Raw genomic sequence first — 16,739 nt, 5'->3', positions numbered from 1 at the left:
TCTGAATCTCTGTAGATGCTGTAGTGGGCATCTAGAGTTTCCATAAGCTCCCCCAGGTGATTTGGGGAGGCAGGAAGGAGGGCTTACAAAGGGGCGAGAGGAAACATTTGGGAGTGATGGGTATGTTTCCTATCTTGATCGTGGCGATGGTTTCATAAGTGTGTACATATGTCAGAACTTATCAAATTGTACACTTTAAGTCTGTTCCTTTTATTATATATCAATTTTGCACCAATAAAGCAGTTTAAAGATAAAGCTGTCCAGGTGATTCTGATGCACAGCAATGGTTGAGAATTATCCTTGTAATAGAAAAGGCACATGACTGGAAGTGGAAGTTGGATAGACTCTCATCTGTCAACAGTTGGCTGTGCACACTTAGACAAGTAACTTCCACCTTTCTGGACCTCAGGTTCATTCTAGTTAGTGGGTTCAATTTCTTCACAAGTACTTTTCAGCTGGCATGTTGATTCTTCTACTCAGCCTGGCAGTGCTGGCCAGGCTGCTGGTGCACCTCCTGGCCACACGAGGGAGCCGTACAGCTGGCAGCCTCTGACTTTCCACTGAACACTCTTGTGAGGTGAAAATAGGCTGGTCAGGCAGGGAGGGGTCTTTCCATTCTTCCTGTGCTTCTCCTCTTGGTGAATGCAAGCCCCACTCCTCAACGGTCATCTTCAACTACCCTCACTCACTGATTTCGCTGCAGGTGAGCCTTTTTTTAAGCAAAGCAAATCCATGAATTTCTGAAGGTACAGAACAGCTTTATAAAAGGATTCCCACATTGCTTTGAAAATATCCTACTCTCCCCAAGCAATTAAAATAGTACCAAATTGAAGTATATGTATGTATACATATGTATGTACACATGTAAATGTATGTATATGTGTATATGCATCAATATAGATCCATATCTGGTCTATATCAGTAAGCACACTAACAATACTATTCTCCCCCTATGAAAATTATCTATCTATATAAAAGGCAGTTATGTTTGTTAGAGATACAGTTTTGATATCCTTCAGGCATTAACATTGCTTAGACGAAAAGAGGAATCAAGGTTAGCAAACAAAGTTTTTTTCCATGGTAATATGATGTAAAGTGCTTAAGTGGGTAAATGTGTAAGGGAGAGAGAGTGTGTGTGTCTGCGTGTCTGTGTGTGTCTGTGTGTGTTTACATATACTCAGGTGAACAGGTTGGCTAATATTTTCAGAATAGAATTTTATCCAGACACTCTGTGCATTAATCTCTATTTTTCTTGGACCAGACAGGGCAAAAAATCTGAATTCCCCAGAAGAGATAGACTAGAATTGATGTTACAAAATGATCTAGCTATGCCCTAAACTTTAATAAATGTATTTTAATCCAGCTCAAAAACGAAAGGCAAATGTTTATCTGAAGTGCAACAATAGCGACTTTTAAAAAAGAACTCCTCCCCCACCCTAAAATAGTCTAAATAATGCTTTAAAACCTTAGCTTTGAGTTGCTCTTTTATTTTTGGTCTTATTGAAGTTTTCTTCCATTTTGATTCCTAAATTTCAGATTATTCTATGAGCCAGTCACAACACCTTGTGGGCATACTTTTTGCTTAAAATGCCTAGAAAGATGCCTAGATCACAACGCCAAGTGTCCATTGTGCAAAGACGGTCTTTCACAGGTAAATCAATATTTCTTTGTTTGGTTTAAATCAGTATTTCTTTCTTGTTAGGTTTAGCTTATTTGGAATTGGGCACTAAGACAGTGTTCAACTGGACCCCAAGCCACTGCACTGTGGTAGGGCACATTACTCCCTCAAACCATCTATTTCTCCTGTCTTTTTTTTTTTTTTTTAGATGGAGTCTCCACTCTGTTACCCAGGCTGGAGTGCAGTGGCGCGATCTCGGGTCACTGCAACCTCCACCTCCTGGGTTCCAGCAATTCTCCTGCCTCAGCCTCCCAAGGAGCTGGGATTACAGGCACATGCCACCACGCTCAGCTAATTTTTTTTTTTTTTTGAAACAGAGTCTTGCTCTGTCACCCAGGCTGGAGTGCAGTGGCGCAATCTTCGCTCACTGCAAACTCCCCCTCCCGGGTTCACGCCATTCTCCTGCCTCAGTCTCCCAAGTAACTGGGACTACAGGCGCCTGCCACCATGCCTGGCTAATTTTTTTGTATTTTTAGTAGAGATGGGGTTTCACCGTGTTAGCCAGGTTGGTCTCGATCTCCTGACCTCGTGATCCGCCTGCCTCGGCCTCCCAAAGTACTGGGATTACAGACGTGAGCCACGGCGCCTGGTCTAAGTTTTGTATTTTTAGTAGAAATGGGGTTTCACCATATTGGTCAGGCTGGTCTCGAACTCCTGACTTCAGGTGATCCACCCACCTCAGTCTCCCAAAGTACTGGGATTACAGGCGTGAGCCACCATGCCCAGCCTATTTCTCCTATCTTATAGCCACTGTTCCCATCTCCATAAAGCCCTTCAGGAAAATGAGGCAACATGCAGTTTTTTATGCGGTGTAAGTAGGGAAATCAATTTGTGTTGGAAACAAAAGTGTTAAATAGATGATAAACTTGGATCCTGGTTCTGATCTCATCATGGCACCTGATATACTGTGATCTTGAGTAAATCTTTTGTCCCCTCTAGGATTGGACTAGGTAAGCCCTGATGTTCCCTTATCATCAATGTTTATTCTGTGGCTTGAAGATAACAGCTCCAAAGGCCCCAGGAGAACCTCACAGAACTTCAGAGTGATCCTTGTCCAACCCCTCAGGAGCCACTGTACCTGGAAGCCCTAGAGCTTTTGCAGTAAGCCAATTTAGCAGACAGCAGCCCTCTAGGACTTCCAGGTTCTCTAAAACTAATCACACAGACTCCCACCTTTGTTTTTCAAGTGAACCTGAAGGAATTTCCTATAGAAAAAGAAGACCTGAGAATCCATCTTGTTTTCCCTCCCTCAGGGACTTATGTGCCACATTTTATGATTGGTGTTAATATTCCTTGACCCCTGTCATTCCTGAGGAGAGGTTGGAGATGCAAGGCTATCTCTAGGTGACTACAGGTCAAGAGAAGTCACATGTTGAGCTTTACCATCACCCCAGTATTTAAATTAAGGGAATAGAGTGAAATAATCATCACTGGTAGCCCTCAGGGTATGTGTTGGGATTGGGAGGAGGGCCAATGTCATACCTTTCCCTAGATAAAAGTTGTAGGATTTGCAGGCCTGATTGTAGGTGAGAAGTCCATAATCCTTATACTTAAATAATACATCTGTGTTGTTGTAACACTGGAAAATTCAGATTAAGTGGAAAGAAGAAAAATCTACCCATATGCTCAGTACCTAGAGAAAATCACTGTTAGTTAACATTTTAGTATGTGCCTTTTCTGGCTTTTTGTTTTAGCATCAGCAGAGGAGTCACCTACTTTTTGGACCGACTACCTCCTCAATCACTGCTTATCCCCCAAAACTGGGACTGGGAAGTGCAGTTGATGTTCCCATAGCCAGGCAATGGCAGTGACAGTGGCAGTGGCAGATAAGGCATCCTGGAGACAGATGCTATACGGTTCAGGACTTGGGGTCTAGAAGATATTCTCATCTATCTCTGTGTATTCACATAGGGTCACACTTGCACTATTTTACATAGGATTAAATATTCCAATCATGTTCACTGCAGAATAGAGACACAGCCCATACTGAGAAAGGAACAAAATTGTTTGAAGCCAACAGTTTTATACTCAGGCGCTCTCCTTGCTGGGACTGTAGGGGTAGTTTCCATAGCAAGCAATTCTCCGCAGATGTTTTAACATCAGTTGTTTGATTCACACCGTTAAATACCCACTACTTAAACATCCCTGGGTGTGCATCGGTCAGAGGTGTTTGGGAGAAGAGTAACAGTGACAATTGAGCCTGAGTCCAGTTCTTGAAATCATGACTTTTAATCTCAGTGATACCTAGATGGTATATTAGAAAGGCAGATAGACAAATCAATATTTAGCTGTTTGTGTTTTTTAAAACTAAAATTAAAAGAGAAAAAATAGGTAGATTTGGCAATATCCAGAAGCCCAAGCATTGGGTTAGGCTGGGAGTGGGACAGGGCAGGAAAGGATCAGTGATTGAAAAATGCTTTTTAGTTCCCTGAACCTTTTGGCCACTAACTTTGAGCATATCCCAGATGGAGACCATTTCTGTGTGCTTGTAAACACGATCAACAGAAAATGGAAAGGGAAGGATTCCCCCCACCCCACTTTTTGGACAAGAACATGATCTTGATTTCAGTATTTCAGGAAAATTGTGAGAGTTTTAAAACTTCCATGCAGGTTTTACCCCCTTGTTAAAATATTTTTTTTCTAATTATAAAGATAATCAATTGCATGTGTGGTTTTTTAAATGAAACTAACATCCAGAAAATACATATATTATGATGGTATCATCTGCTGATTTGTGGGTCCAGACTACTCCAATATGTGGGTCATGTGACTTGTCCAGTGATTACATCAGAAGTGTTTTGCTGATGACTGCGTATTACCTAATTGCATATTATCTAATTGCCTCCCCCCATATAGTGCTTGGCATCAAGAAAATACAGCAAAAATGTAATAATGGAGGAGCTCATAGCTAAATTCCTTCCAGAAGAACTGAAGGAACGAAGGAAGCTTTACGAAGAGGAAATGGAAGAACTTTCTAAGTATGTATATGCATATTTCTGTTTTGTTTCCCTCATACCAGCTCATGAGAGGTATCCGACTTAGTGATGTCCTGCCAGCTGCTTGAAATTGGCTATGGTGAGAGTATTTACACCATGGAAATTGGCAAGTGCTATAAACCAGGGCTTCCCCTGCACCCAGAGAGCCAGTTGTTAAACATACCAGCATACCACTGAAGAAGCATAAGCGAAACCAGTGATGAGGGTACACCCTGCCCCCAGTAACAGGGTATTTGTTGGCGAGAGTAAATTGGAGTAGCTTAATCAGGGGAACTTAACGAAATGGCCAAAAGATTGTTTTCAGATACATAAGGAGTTGCTATGAAGTTAAGAACTTTGGTGTCAACCAGAACCGGGCTTAAGACCCAGTTCTACCTCAAAGTGAGTCTACTTCACAACCCTAGGCAGGTCACTTAACCTTTCTGGGCCTTAGTTTCCTTATCTGTAGCTTGAGAATAATTTAATAATTTGAGTTCTTACTTCATGGACTTATTTTTTGAGATTGAGCCTCACTCTGTCACCCAGGCTGGAGTGCAGTGGTGTGATCTTGGCTCACTGCAACCTCCGCCTTCCGGGTTCAAGCGATTCTCCTGCCTCAGCCACCCAAGTAGCTGAGATTACAGGCATGCGCCACCATGCCCAGCTAATTTTTGTATTTTTTAATGGAGACAGGGCTTCACCATGTTGGACAGGCTGGTCTTGAACTCCTGACCTCAAATGATCCTCCCACTTGGATCTCCCAAAGTGCTAGGATTACAGGCATGAGCCACCATGCCTGGCCACCTCATGAACTTCTTATGAAAATCAAATGACCTTGTGCATAGTAAGCACTTAATTAATGGTAATAATACTAATACTTGTTAAGTGCTTTCTCTGCCGTGCACAGGTAATGTGAAAGGTGAAGGGGAGGGTCAGAGGTGTCAGTGAGGCTCTCAGCCCTCCGCCTAGCTGTGAGAACAGCTCCCTTCGCAGAAAAAGCAGGAGGCAATCACTAATTTCTGCCTGTCTTGCTTCTGCCCTCCCCTCCCCCGATCCGCAGTAGAATCCTAACAGCATTCCAGAGGCAAGGTTCCTGACAGCAAAAATGGTTCTGGTTTCATGCCCACTGTGTAGAGAACATTCGTAAACTCTGCCAGTGACTTGTTTGAATACACTCCTCACTTTGAATAATGTTTTTCTCAGAAACTAGAAATCATTTTTTTTCTCACTAATTTACATTGGAACTACTCAGGGGATCTTTATCTTTATTTCTGATCTGTAAATTAGCATTGAGCCTCTTGAGCCCTTATCTCAAATCTCATTTAAGGTCTTATTAACAAATACTGAGATATATTAGGACTTTCTATGTAAATGAATCCTAAACTTGATCCTTTTGAGATTTGGGCAGTTGGTCTTGTATTTCTTGATAGGTTTAGGTTCAGATGTTCCTGTGTTGAATTTACTAGACAAATAAGAAGACAAGGATCCCAGAGGAGCTGGCTCTGTTTTGGTTCCCCAACAGGTTGTGTGTGTGACTCTCTGGGAGTACTTATTGAAAGGCAGGGCCGGGCATGGTGGCTCATGCCTGTAATCGTAGTACTTTGGGAGGCAGAGGCGAGTGGATTGCTTGAGGTCAGGAGTTCAATACCAGCCTGGCCAACATGGTGAAACCCCGTCTCTAATAAAATTACAAAAATTAGCCAGGCGAGGTGCCATGCACCTGTAATCCCAGCTACTCGGGAGGCTGAGGCAAGAGAATTGCTGGAACCCAGGAGGCAGAGGTTGCTGTGAGCCAAGATTGCACCATTGCACTCCAGCCTGGGTGACAGAGTAAGATTACGCTAAAAAAAAAAAAAAAAAAAAAAAAAGGAGAAGAAGAAAGAGAAAGGCAGACCCTTGGGTTCCAATTCCAGAGCTAATGCATCAGTATCTCTGGTAATGTGGTGTCCAAGTCATCTTGATTTAAGAGCCCCTGGTGATTCTGATGCAAAGAAGCATTTGAGCATCACTGGGCTGGATTACTCTTGCCTATCTCTTGGTCCTTCCTCCTTTCAGCTGTGCCTACTTTGCAGATTCTTTGGGGTCCTTGCAAATTTGAGATGCCCTAGGGACCTTACATAGAATTTCCCACCACCCTTCTGGAGAGCTGAGTCCACTTCTATCATCAGCAGCCTTCCCCATGCAGCCTGAAAAACACCTGAAGAGATTGTTTTGAGTAGAGAGCGTGAAAGAAAGAAAGACAAAATATGAGTTATAGCTGTCACCCACAATATTAAGGTGCTAGAGAACTTTTTCAGCCAAATTAAAATGTGTAGAATGCCAATTTTAATTTCTTAGACCTTAGGCTAACCTCTGCATCGGATAATGGAACTCAGCCCACACTATCAATTGCATTTCAATATTTTTCTACCAGCCATCAAAACTTGATGTATCTTTGGCAAGTGACACCGTCAAAAAACAAACTGGTGTCTCTTTGCCTTCCCCCAGAGGTATCACATGCTAACATTTGACCAACATTTTTGTGTTCTGTCCGATTGCTTTGAGATCCCTGTCATTTGCTCTCTCTGACAGCCTTAATAAGAATGTGCCTATTTTCGTGTGTACTATGGCCTATCCCACCGTTCCTTGTCCCCTGCACATCTTTGAGCCTTGTTACCGCCTGATGATTCGTAGATGCATTGAGACAGGCACGAGACAGTTTGGCATGTGCCTTGGAGATCCTGTCAAAGGGTAAGTAAGGAGCCATGCGAGCAAAAAGAGGTTGTGTAATGAGGGATTTCTCTTTTACTTTGGGGTACTCCCAGGAGATGGGGAGGCCTAGCTCATGAGGTTAGCCAACTGAAGAATATAAGCATTTGTAAGGATCATGGTCCCTTTGGTGGTTAGTTTACCATGTGAGAGGCTGTCTATTTAAAGAACTCTAGAATTAATATTTGGTTAAACAAGTGGTATATGTTATAAAACTTGTAAGAATGTGGGCCTTGGAGTCAAACTGCCTGTGTTCATTATCTAGTTGCAACCTTGGAGCAAGTTTGAGTTTGAGCAAGCTATTTAACCTCTCTGTATCCCAGTTTCCTTATCTGTAAAGTGGGTACAATAATAGTACCTACCTTGTTGGGTTTGCTGGGAAGATTGGTGAGTTAATAATGTACATAAAATGCTGAGCACAGTTCCTGGCTTCCTTAGTCCATTTTGTGCTACTGTAATAGAATGCCACAGACTAATAATTTATGAACAATCGAAATTTATTTCTCATGGTTCTGGAGGCTGGGAAGTCCAAGATCAATGTGCTGGCATCTGGCAAGGGCCTTCTTCCTTTGTCATAACATAGTGGAAGGGCATAGCAGAAGGGCAACAGAGAGAGAGAAAGAAGGGGGTCAAACTTGCCCTTTTGTATTAATAACAACCCTACTCTACTTTCACCATATCAGCATTAATGCACTCATGAGGGTGGAGGCCTAATCACCTCTTAAATGTCCCACCTCTTAATAATACTACAATAGCAATTAAATTTCAAAATGGGTTGTAGAGACAAACATTCAAACCATAGCACTGGCACGGCACATAGTATGTGCTCAATAAATGGTAGCAGTTACACAAACACATTATGATTTGTTTTTTTTCTTCACACAGGCACTGCCTGTTGTATACTTGAAACTATAACCCAGGGACAGGAAAATAGGCAGAAGTCCCTTGAGCCACAGCATGGGGTTACAGAAATGGCTGGGTGCCAGGCCAGGGAAACAGAACTCATCAAGGATCTATTCTCTCGACTCCATTCTCAATAAACAGGTTTGCAGAATATGGCTGCATCCTAGAGATCAGAAATGTTCAATTCTTTGCCGATGGCCGCTCAGTGGTTGACAGCATAGGAAAGAGGCGCTTCAGGGTGCTCCATCAGAGCCAGCGGGATGGCTACAACACAGCCGACATTGAATACATTGAAGACCAAAAGGTGAGGGTGGCCAGTGCCAAGAATCCCAAAGCCAGGCTATCCTCGTAACTTGGTACACAAAGATAATTGCGAAAGGATTTCTCAGAGCCCTTGAGGGCCTTGGGATTTCACACCAAATTGCTGCAGCAGCATTGAATGCTGCTGGATTGCTATCCAGTTGCAGTACGGTAGTGAGGGCACCTATTGTCCTGGTTCTGCTTAGCTACTGAGTTGCATTCATGCGTAAGAAATGCTATCCTAGATCAACCCTGAGGCTCATTCAGCTTGGGAGTTAAGTCTTTGTCAAAGATACCAAGGAATAGATCTGGGGTGGGTCTATATATATGTATATATTTTATCCATCGATTTATGTATATTTTAAACTTTTTTCTTTTGAGACAATTATAGATCCACACATGCATTTGTATTTTAAAGTACGTAACCTGGCTAAGAGCCCTTCCCAATAATCCATCATCCCATAAAGCAGAAAGATGACACATCTAGTCAATCCTTGGTTTTCTGAGCTAATGGGTGCAAGAAGAGGTAAATAATCCTGTGTTCATTTATATTTACATTTGTTACATGGTAGATTAATATCTGATGACTAAGTAAATGTGTTTGACCAAGATAGTTACATGCTAAGACTGACATACTCCTGTGTGTTTTCCAGCTAGCAATGGGAAAACAGATGTAAAAATGAAAAGGGCAAAGGCATGGACCAGTATAACCTGATTTAACCACATGCCTCCACTCAGGCTGGTTTGAATCTCTGGTTTTCTGCATGTTTTGCTGTTTCAGCTAATCTACCAGCTGAGCCCTTCTCCTTCCTCCATGCTCAGCAGTATCTACACACTGTCCAGCACTTCACTATGGGGAATTTCACATCAAGCACAGGAGAAAGCTGGATGGGTGAGCCTTCCCATAAGAAGGCAGAATGGATGCTCAAAGCGAGTCAGGTGTCAAAAGTGACTCCGGGAATGATGGAGAGGGTATAGAATGTTTCACTTCCACTTTGATATTTTCAGGTTCAGGGAGAGGATTGTGCTGAGCTCATGGGATTACATAACTGTGTCTATCAGCAAGCGTCATTGTGGTTTCATTCACTCAAATCATCCCTAAAGAATCGGATACTCAATCACTTTGGTCCCATGCCGGAGAAAGACGCTGATCCTCAGGTATAGAAAAATGTCTACTTTAAACGGGTTGTCCCACTAGAAGAGAGTGCCTAGTGTTTGTGATTAGATGGGTATGTGGTTGCCATTCAGCACATTGAATACAGAGAGGAAGATGGATTTAATTTGGTGTTGTTTGGCTGCATAGTGTCATGAGTAAGACCAAAAAGATCCCAAGTTAGAATTGGGGGTAACCAAAGTAAAGCAGTAGGAACTTGGATTCAAGGAAGGTTTTGAGAACTAAGTAAGATAAGAGAATGGGAACATAGATATCACCAACAGAAGAACCTTCCATGGGAGTCCAGATTCACACCATGGTAATGTTAGGGTGACAAGATACGTGCAAAGGCCAGGACTAAAGAGAAGGGTATCCTGGGAGCTGAGACCAAAAGCTGCTGCTTTTAGGTAACTTCATAACCCTCTCCTTCATTGCTTTGGGAACTAGGGGATAGGGCCAGCTACCCTTATAAGATTACAACTGCAAGACCACAAAAACTTCTCATGCCTCGGTCTATCTATGCTTTGCCCTGCAAGTCTAGACCCTTGCTATTGTCCTCACCAGGGCTGAACAGCTCCTGAGAAAACTGACCCCATCATTAAATACTGTTGGTTGAGTTATACTAGAAAGTAGTTTGTTAGGTTCTACTGGTCAGTGTTCTTCCTGGGGGATAGGCCTATTTGCAAGATCAAACTGCAGATCAGAAGCTCTCTAGGAGAGTGGAGATGGTTTTCACTAAGCTTTGCTTGCCTGGTATAAATCAGGGAGTACTTTCTTTCTAGGATAAGGCTGGAGATATCCTAACCACATACTTCCTCATCACCATCTTTTTCTATGCTCCGAGCTGGCTCTCCTACATCAACACTCACAGAACTTCCTTGATTCTTTACTTATGCTCATCCTCAACGCTGTCACAAAAGAAATATCTAAATATGCATATTCTGACCAAAAGTCTGGTCCTTCTTACCTTTCTAGCAGTATAACCTTGGGAAGATCCCTTTCCCTTTCTCAACTTTTGTCCCATCTCTGACATGAGGAGGGGTCTAAAACCGCCTCTTCCTCTTGCATTCTGAGGTTCTAAGACACCAGTCTGTTCCCTAACGAGCTGAAACGTCTTGCTTTCCTCAGACCACAAAAGTGGCTCCTTCCCCACCCATGCAAAGGCATCATGAGTCTTCAAGGGAGAAAGGCTGGTTAGTGCTTCCTGTGACCCAGCTCCTGGCTCTGGGCCACGGTGAGTCAGGACTGCAGCATATACTTCTGAGCAAACTCACGATCAAGCTTAATGTTCCCCTTCACCTTCCGGGAAGCGTTCTCCCTTAGGCAAAAGATACAGATCAGCAATGGTAACGGGAAAACACAGATGCTACAGTGTGATTCATAAAGGCTAATGACAGAGAAAGTTGAAATCTTGGCTTTCACTTCCTTTTTTCTTAGTTCTGTTATTATGTTGCTTTGGCAGCAGCAGCACCAGCAAAAAAGAAAAACCCAAACCCATCCCAGTTTGCTCCAGTCAATGCTGCAGCCCCAGTGGTCCCACAAATAAGAATGTTCTGTCAGGAGGATGTTTCTTAGAAACTGCCACAAGTGTTAATACCAGCTTAAATATCTTTGTTGGTGATCCTTGGAAAAAAAGTTCAGAACATCAGTCTAATATTCAGAACTGATAATAGGAGGGAGAGCATGTTGCCAGCTTCAGGGAGGGACAAAAAAGAATGCAAATGAAGCTAGAGGCACAAAGAAGCAAAGAAGGCAGTGAGATGTGGTGACGATCAGAGGAACCAATTTGGAGCCAAATAATTTCAGGTGTAGGCACTTTTACCAGAATGGTTCTCTGTAGTCCTAAAACCAAACTTGTGAAAGTTATGGGCAGAAAGCTCGTTTTAGGCTTAGAAGGAAATAAGTTCCCAATGTCTAAAATATGTGCCAGGGAAGCTGCTTACAAACAGAATTTTGGGGAAGGATTTATGTGGAATAGGAAAGCTCTTTATCTTAAAAGGAAACTAGGGGCAGAATTTTTTTTTTTTTTTTTTTTTTTTTTGAGACCGAGTCTCACTCTGTCACCCAGGCTGGAGTGCAGTGGCACATCTCGGCTCACTGCAAGCTCCACCTCGCAGGTTCACGCCATTCTCCTGCCTCAGCCTCCTGAGTAGCTGGGACTACAGGCACCCGCCACCACGCCCAGCTAATTTTTTGTATTTTTAGTAGAGACGGGGTTTAATCATGTTAGCCAGGATGGTCTCGATCTCCTGACCTCGTGATCCACCCGCCGGCCTCCCAAAGTGCTGGGATTACAGGCATGAGCCACCGTTCCCAGCCCCGGGGCAGAATATATTTCTAATGTGAATGTTTTCTAATTGGAATTTTTGCAAAGTGAGGTTGTGATTCTTTGGTACTGTAAATCATAGCCTTTGGTTTTCAGGGGAGAAGAGAGCTGTGGCCCTGTATAGTGACATGGTATATCTGGACTATTGCCTTCAGCCACATCAAAGAAATGAGGGGACTTAAAAGACATGCAAAGGTCAAGGGGTCATGGGAATTGAAGGCCTGAATGTTAAATGCATCAGTCCAAAGGACCTCAACAGAATATTAGAAATGGAAGAGACTACATAGTAGATACTAGCTTGTAAAATCACATTGGCTAGGAAGCATGGTGTATCTGTTAGGATATTGGTTGGTTTGCTTTAACAAGAACCAAAAATGACCGGAGCTTAAACAAGATGGAGGGGCTAAGTCCTGGACAGTTAGGGCAGCTCTATTCCACAAGAGCATTCAGGGACCTAGGCTCCTTCATCACAAAACTCTACCATCCTTAGAATGTTGCCCTCATCCTCTTGATTGAGGAAGGTTGATCCTCACCACATCCATGTTCTAGCTAGGGGAAAGGGAGAGAAAGAGGAAGGCAGAGGGCATATGCTGCTTTCCCAGAGCATGACCAAGAGGTTACACATATCACTTCCCTTTACATCTCATTAGCCAGAACTTTGTCTCATGGCCTCACCTAGCTGCAAGGGAAGCTCAGAAATGCAGTCTTTTTTCTGGGTGGCTATATGCTCTGCTAAAATAAGGGGGAAAATAGATATAGGGACAATTAGCAATCTGCCACATGGAGTTGTTCTACCTGGGTCTTGACCTTGAGCATTTGCAACTCTGCAGACTGATGTTCTTGGATGGGAATAGAATGACCCCATTGTATTTCTCTGTTGCAGATGAACCCAAATGGCCCAGCCTGGTGCTGGTGGATGTTAGCGGTTCTTCCCTTGGAAAGCCGAGCTCAGCTCCCCTTCCTAGCAATGAGGTCCTTAAAGGACAGACTGAATGGTATTCGACGAGTCCTGGCCTTCATATCCCGAAACCAAAACTAGTGAGTGGATTGCTGAAGAGGAGCTCCCACCTTCCCCACTGCCGTTGGGGGGAGTCTTGTAAATATATCTAATTGCAATAATATCTTAACAGAAGGGAGTGTCAAACAGGCGTGAGCCTGCTGTTGATCACAGAGAGAAATTGAGTAGAAAGACCAAAAGAATGTGACCTATTTGAAACTTTCTGTCTTAAGATGCTTCTTGACATGCTGCGTAACTACATAAACAGCAGAGGTATTTAAGAGCCCAGAAAAACATAATTTGATTTTAACATTAAAATTTCCAAAAGTTTAAAGTGGTTTTGCTTTAATATTCTTTCTTTCATAGATCAATGACTGTGTGGTTGAAATGTGAAAACAAAGATACTAATAATGTTGCTGTATAATTTCACTGACTTGAGGTCTCATTCCAAATGGTTCAGGTTTTATAGAGCATTGTGTAAAATAATGTTCATACTTCTTTCTGTTTTAATAATTTATTTTTTGCACTACTGTATCCTTTTTTCTACATGTATGTTTGTAACTATGTAAGCGTATATTGCTCAAAAGTTCGTTGCTTTATTTATTGATGTGGTTTACCGTGTACCTAGGGGGAAATAACAATACTAGAAGTGTGCAGTTTTTGCTTTAATCTGTTTTTTACTACGGTGACACTAGTTCTTAGACCATTTCTGTATCTATCCAAGTGGATGCTTAAAATAAGTTCAGAATGATGCTAAGATAATCTGTCTTCAGAGTCCGCTTTTTTTTTTTTCAGTTTGAACTAAACAATATAAAATACTTAAGGGATTTGGCCTAGATTATGGTGTAAGCCAAGGTAAAGTAAAATAATTCATTTTCTGTGTGTAATACAGAACAAAGCTGAAAGAATTATTTTTATTATAGGCATTTATTTCAGCAATCTAATTGTACGTGTATCTAATTTTTCCCTAGTACAGTTAGGAATGGGATTTTAGGCAGGATCATAATTAACTCTTCAGAGGAAATGGCGTTCAGTTTAGCACATCGCAGTCATGCCCAGCTAGCCTCCACACCCCATCTCTCCTCAGGGTTCTGAGGATCAAGACCTGGGCAGAAACACTTGATGAAGGACTTTTTCTTATTAAAAGTGTAAACAAGCCAAATAGAGTAGAACCCTATAAACAATCTTTTTAAAGGAACCAGACGGCCGGGCCCAGTGGCTAATGTCTGTAATCCCAGCACTTTGGGAGGCTGAGGCAGGCGGATCACTTGAGGTCAGGAGTTCGAGACCAGCCCGACTAACATGGTGAAACCCTGTCTCTACTGAAAATACAAAATTAGCCAGGCGTGGTGGTGCATGCCTGTAATCCCAGCTACTTGGGAGCCTGAGGCAGGAGAACCACATGAACCCGGGAGATGGAAGTTGCAGTGAGCCAAGATTGCACCATTGCACTCCAGCCTGAGCGACGAGCAAACCTGCATCTCGAAAAAAAAAAATAAAAGGTGGGGGGGAGCCAGATAATCTATTATTTTATCTAAGTACTGCCTTTGCTTCTAGTTGCATGGGTGAAATATTTCAATGTAGGGGAAGAATACAGGGTGAGAAGTAAGAGTAAGCCCTGATTTAGCTTGCTTAGTGCTAGTTTGAGTCCTTCAGTGGCAGGACAGCCTGTAAAGTACCACGAGTATGGGAGTGTTATAATGGCAGAGTGAAACGATTAGAGCAGGGAGGAAGTGAATTGTGCCATTAGTACTTTCATGCAAATTATACCATGTGATTTTGGATAGCGAATGATTTTTGCATCATTCACTCACAGCTCATTGCTCTGTTAAGGTGAGAAGGGTAATTCTTACTTCTCCCATCACCACCTGTAGCTAGAAACAGGAAAGGGAGAATGAGATGATCCAGACAACATAAAAAAGATACATGTAAGCAGAAACCAGATGGTCTTTGCAGCACTCACTTAATGGACATTGTCGCCAGAGCTTTGTGTTTATCAGATTTGATGTTTGCAGCTAGTCTGGGCAGGTGAAGAACAGAAATAGATGGAAGTATAGGCATAATTTCTGCCCAAGCAAACTCTGCAAGGCTCAGGGAGCAGAAAAGACTCCCCCTCCCCCCTGGTTCTCAGACCATCTGGTCATAACACAATCCTAATAGTTTCTTATTATCTAGTGTAAATGCAACAAAGACAAGGGCCCTAAGCTTCTCTACTTATTAGATATATTACTTTTGGCAATTGATTTAACTTTTGCCAAGCCCCAGTTTTCTAATCTATGAAATGATAGTGATAAGTTCTGCATATAGGGTTGTTACAAAAATTAAATGAGATAACGTGTAAATCAGTTAGCACAGTGTCTCACACCTAGAATGCATTCAAGAAATAATACCTACTATTAGATTAGTCATAGTTATAGAATATCATCAAGGGCCTACATTTGTATAAAACGCTGCCTTTACACACAATATCCACTTAAAACCCCTTTAAACTTACTTGGGGGAATACATACCACTGATTTTTGGACCCATAATTTGATGATTTACAGATAATTCTTTTGGGAATTAAATCTGTGTGAAAATGAAATGACTGGAGAACAAATGAGGGTCAGAGATAGCGATCAATCGTATACCAGAAATTTTTTTCCCGCTTCAATAAGGGCTAAAAGGTAGTGCCGTTTGTAGGTCTGGGATTTATTTTGTGTGTGTGTGTGTGTGAGAGAGAGAGAGAGTCCAAGTCTCACTCTGTCACCCAGGCTGGAGTGCAGTGGCTCGATTTCAGCTCACTGCAACCTCTGCCTCCCAGGTTCAAGTGATTCCCCTGCCTCAGCCCCCCAAGTAGCTCTGATTATAGGCACGCACCACCATGACTGGCTAATTTTTGTAGTTTTAGTAGAGATGGGGTTTCACCATGTTGGCCAGGCTAGTCTCAAACTCCTGATCTCCGGTGATCCACCTGCCTGGGCCTCCCAAAGTGCTGGGACTACGGGTGTGAGTGTGAGCCACTGCGCCCAGTGTAGGATTTCTGATAGAATGGAAGCCTTAAGTTCTAGCTCAATTAGAATAACCAACTTACCACTCCCTGTTCTCCAAAATATATTGAGAACCTTACCCATCCCAGATGATTAGAGTTTACAATCTGTGACTTCTGTGCTTAGTTGTAGTATTTCTTTATGTTGCCCAAAGTAACAGATTCAACAAAAATGTGCTGAGATCCCCATGTATACCGGGTACTGAGCCAAGTGATCTCACATACCTGAGCTCATTAAATCATTTATTTCTCATATCAACCCTGCGAGAGCAGTTATATCCCTATATTATGAATGACAAAACTGAGCCTCCACTATGTTGAATGCTTTGTCTAGTTGCAAGGCAGGATGCAAGGCTAAGCTTTGGCTTTCTTTGGGATGTACCTTAACGAGGTAATCAATTGGTCTTGACCATTTTTACACTGGGAAATTGGTTTTGCTGCACAGCTTGGGAATGAAGGATATCTAGAAGAAAGACATAAAGCTAAATCTAGGCCAGAAAAATAAGACTTCCCCCACGGTAGATAGTGCCACTTATTTGGTTAGTTTTTTTGTCTGTCATGACTGACCCAGTCTTTTGCCTAGTAGGTTATTTTTTGGCTATTTTTTGTATGTATGTATATATGTCTTCGT

The 16,739-nt window shown here is 42.4% G+C and overlaps 1 protein-coding gene across 4 annotated transcripts in view; it reads left to right on the top strand.

Moving 5' to 3' along the window:
• LONRF3 (LON peptidase N-terminal domain and ring finger 3) overlaps positions 1 to 14,226 on the top strand; it is a 45,732-nt gene extending 31,506 nt beyond the window's left edge. For 2 of the 4 annotated variants that reach the window (XM_003918189.4, XM_003918190.5), the window contains 6 exons: positions 1,537 to 1,651; positions 4,535 to 4,656; positions 7,225 to 7,383; positions 8,446 to 8,608; positions 9,613 to 9,762; positions 12,967 to 13,414. In XM_003918189.4, coding sequence (XP_003918238.1) covers positions 1,537 to 1,651; positions 4,535 to 4,656; positions 7,225 to 7,383; positions 8,446 to 8,608; positions 9,613 to 9,762; positions 12,967 to 13,122 — 865 coding nt within the window. In that variant the 3' untranslated portion in view covers positions 13,123 to 13,414. Of the gene's footprint in view, positions 1 to 1,536; positions 1,652 to 4,534; positions 4,657 to 7,224; positions 7,384 to 8,445; positions 8,609 to 9,612; positions 9,763 to 12,966 lie in introns of all 4 variants that reach the window. The other 2 variants (XM_009198176.4, XR_002519455.2) reach the window with 2 other exon arrangements.
• The last annotated feature ends 2,513 nt before the right edge of the window (positions 14,227 to 16,739 follow it).

The sequence above is a fragment of the Papio anubis genome, chromosome X (genome assembly GCF_008728515.1).
Source record: "Papio anubis isolate 15944 chromosome X, Panubis1.0, whole genome shotgun sequence".
Taxonomy (NCBI): Eukaryota; Metazoa; Chordata; class Mammalia; order Primates; family Cercopithecidae; genus Papio; species Papio anubis.
The sequence above is the reverse complement of the archived record's forward strand: the minus strand, read 5'-3'. Positions and strand labels throughout refer to the sequence as shown.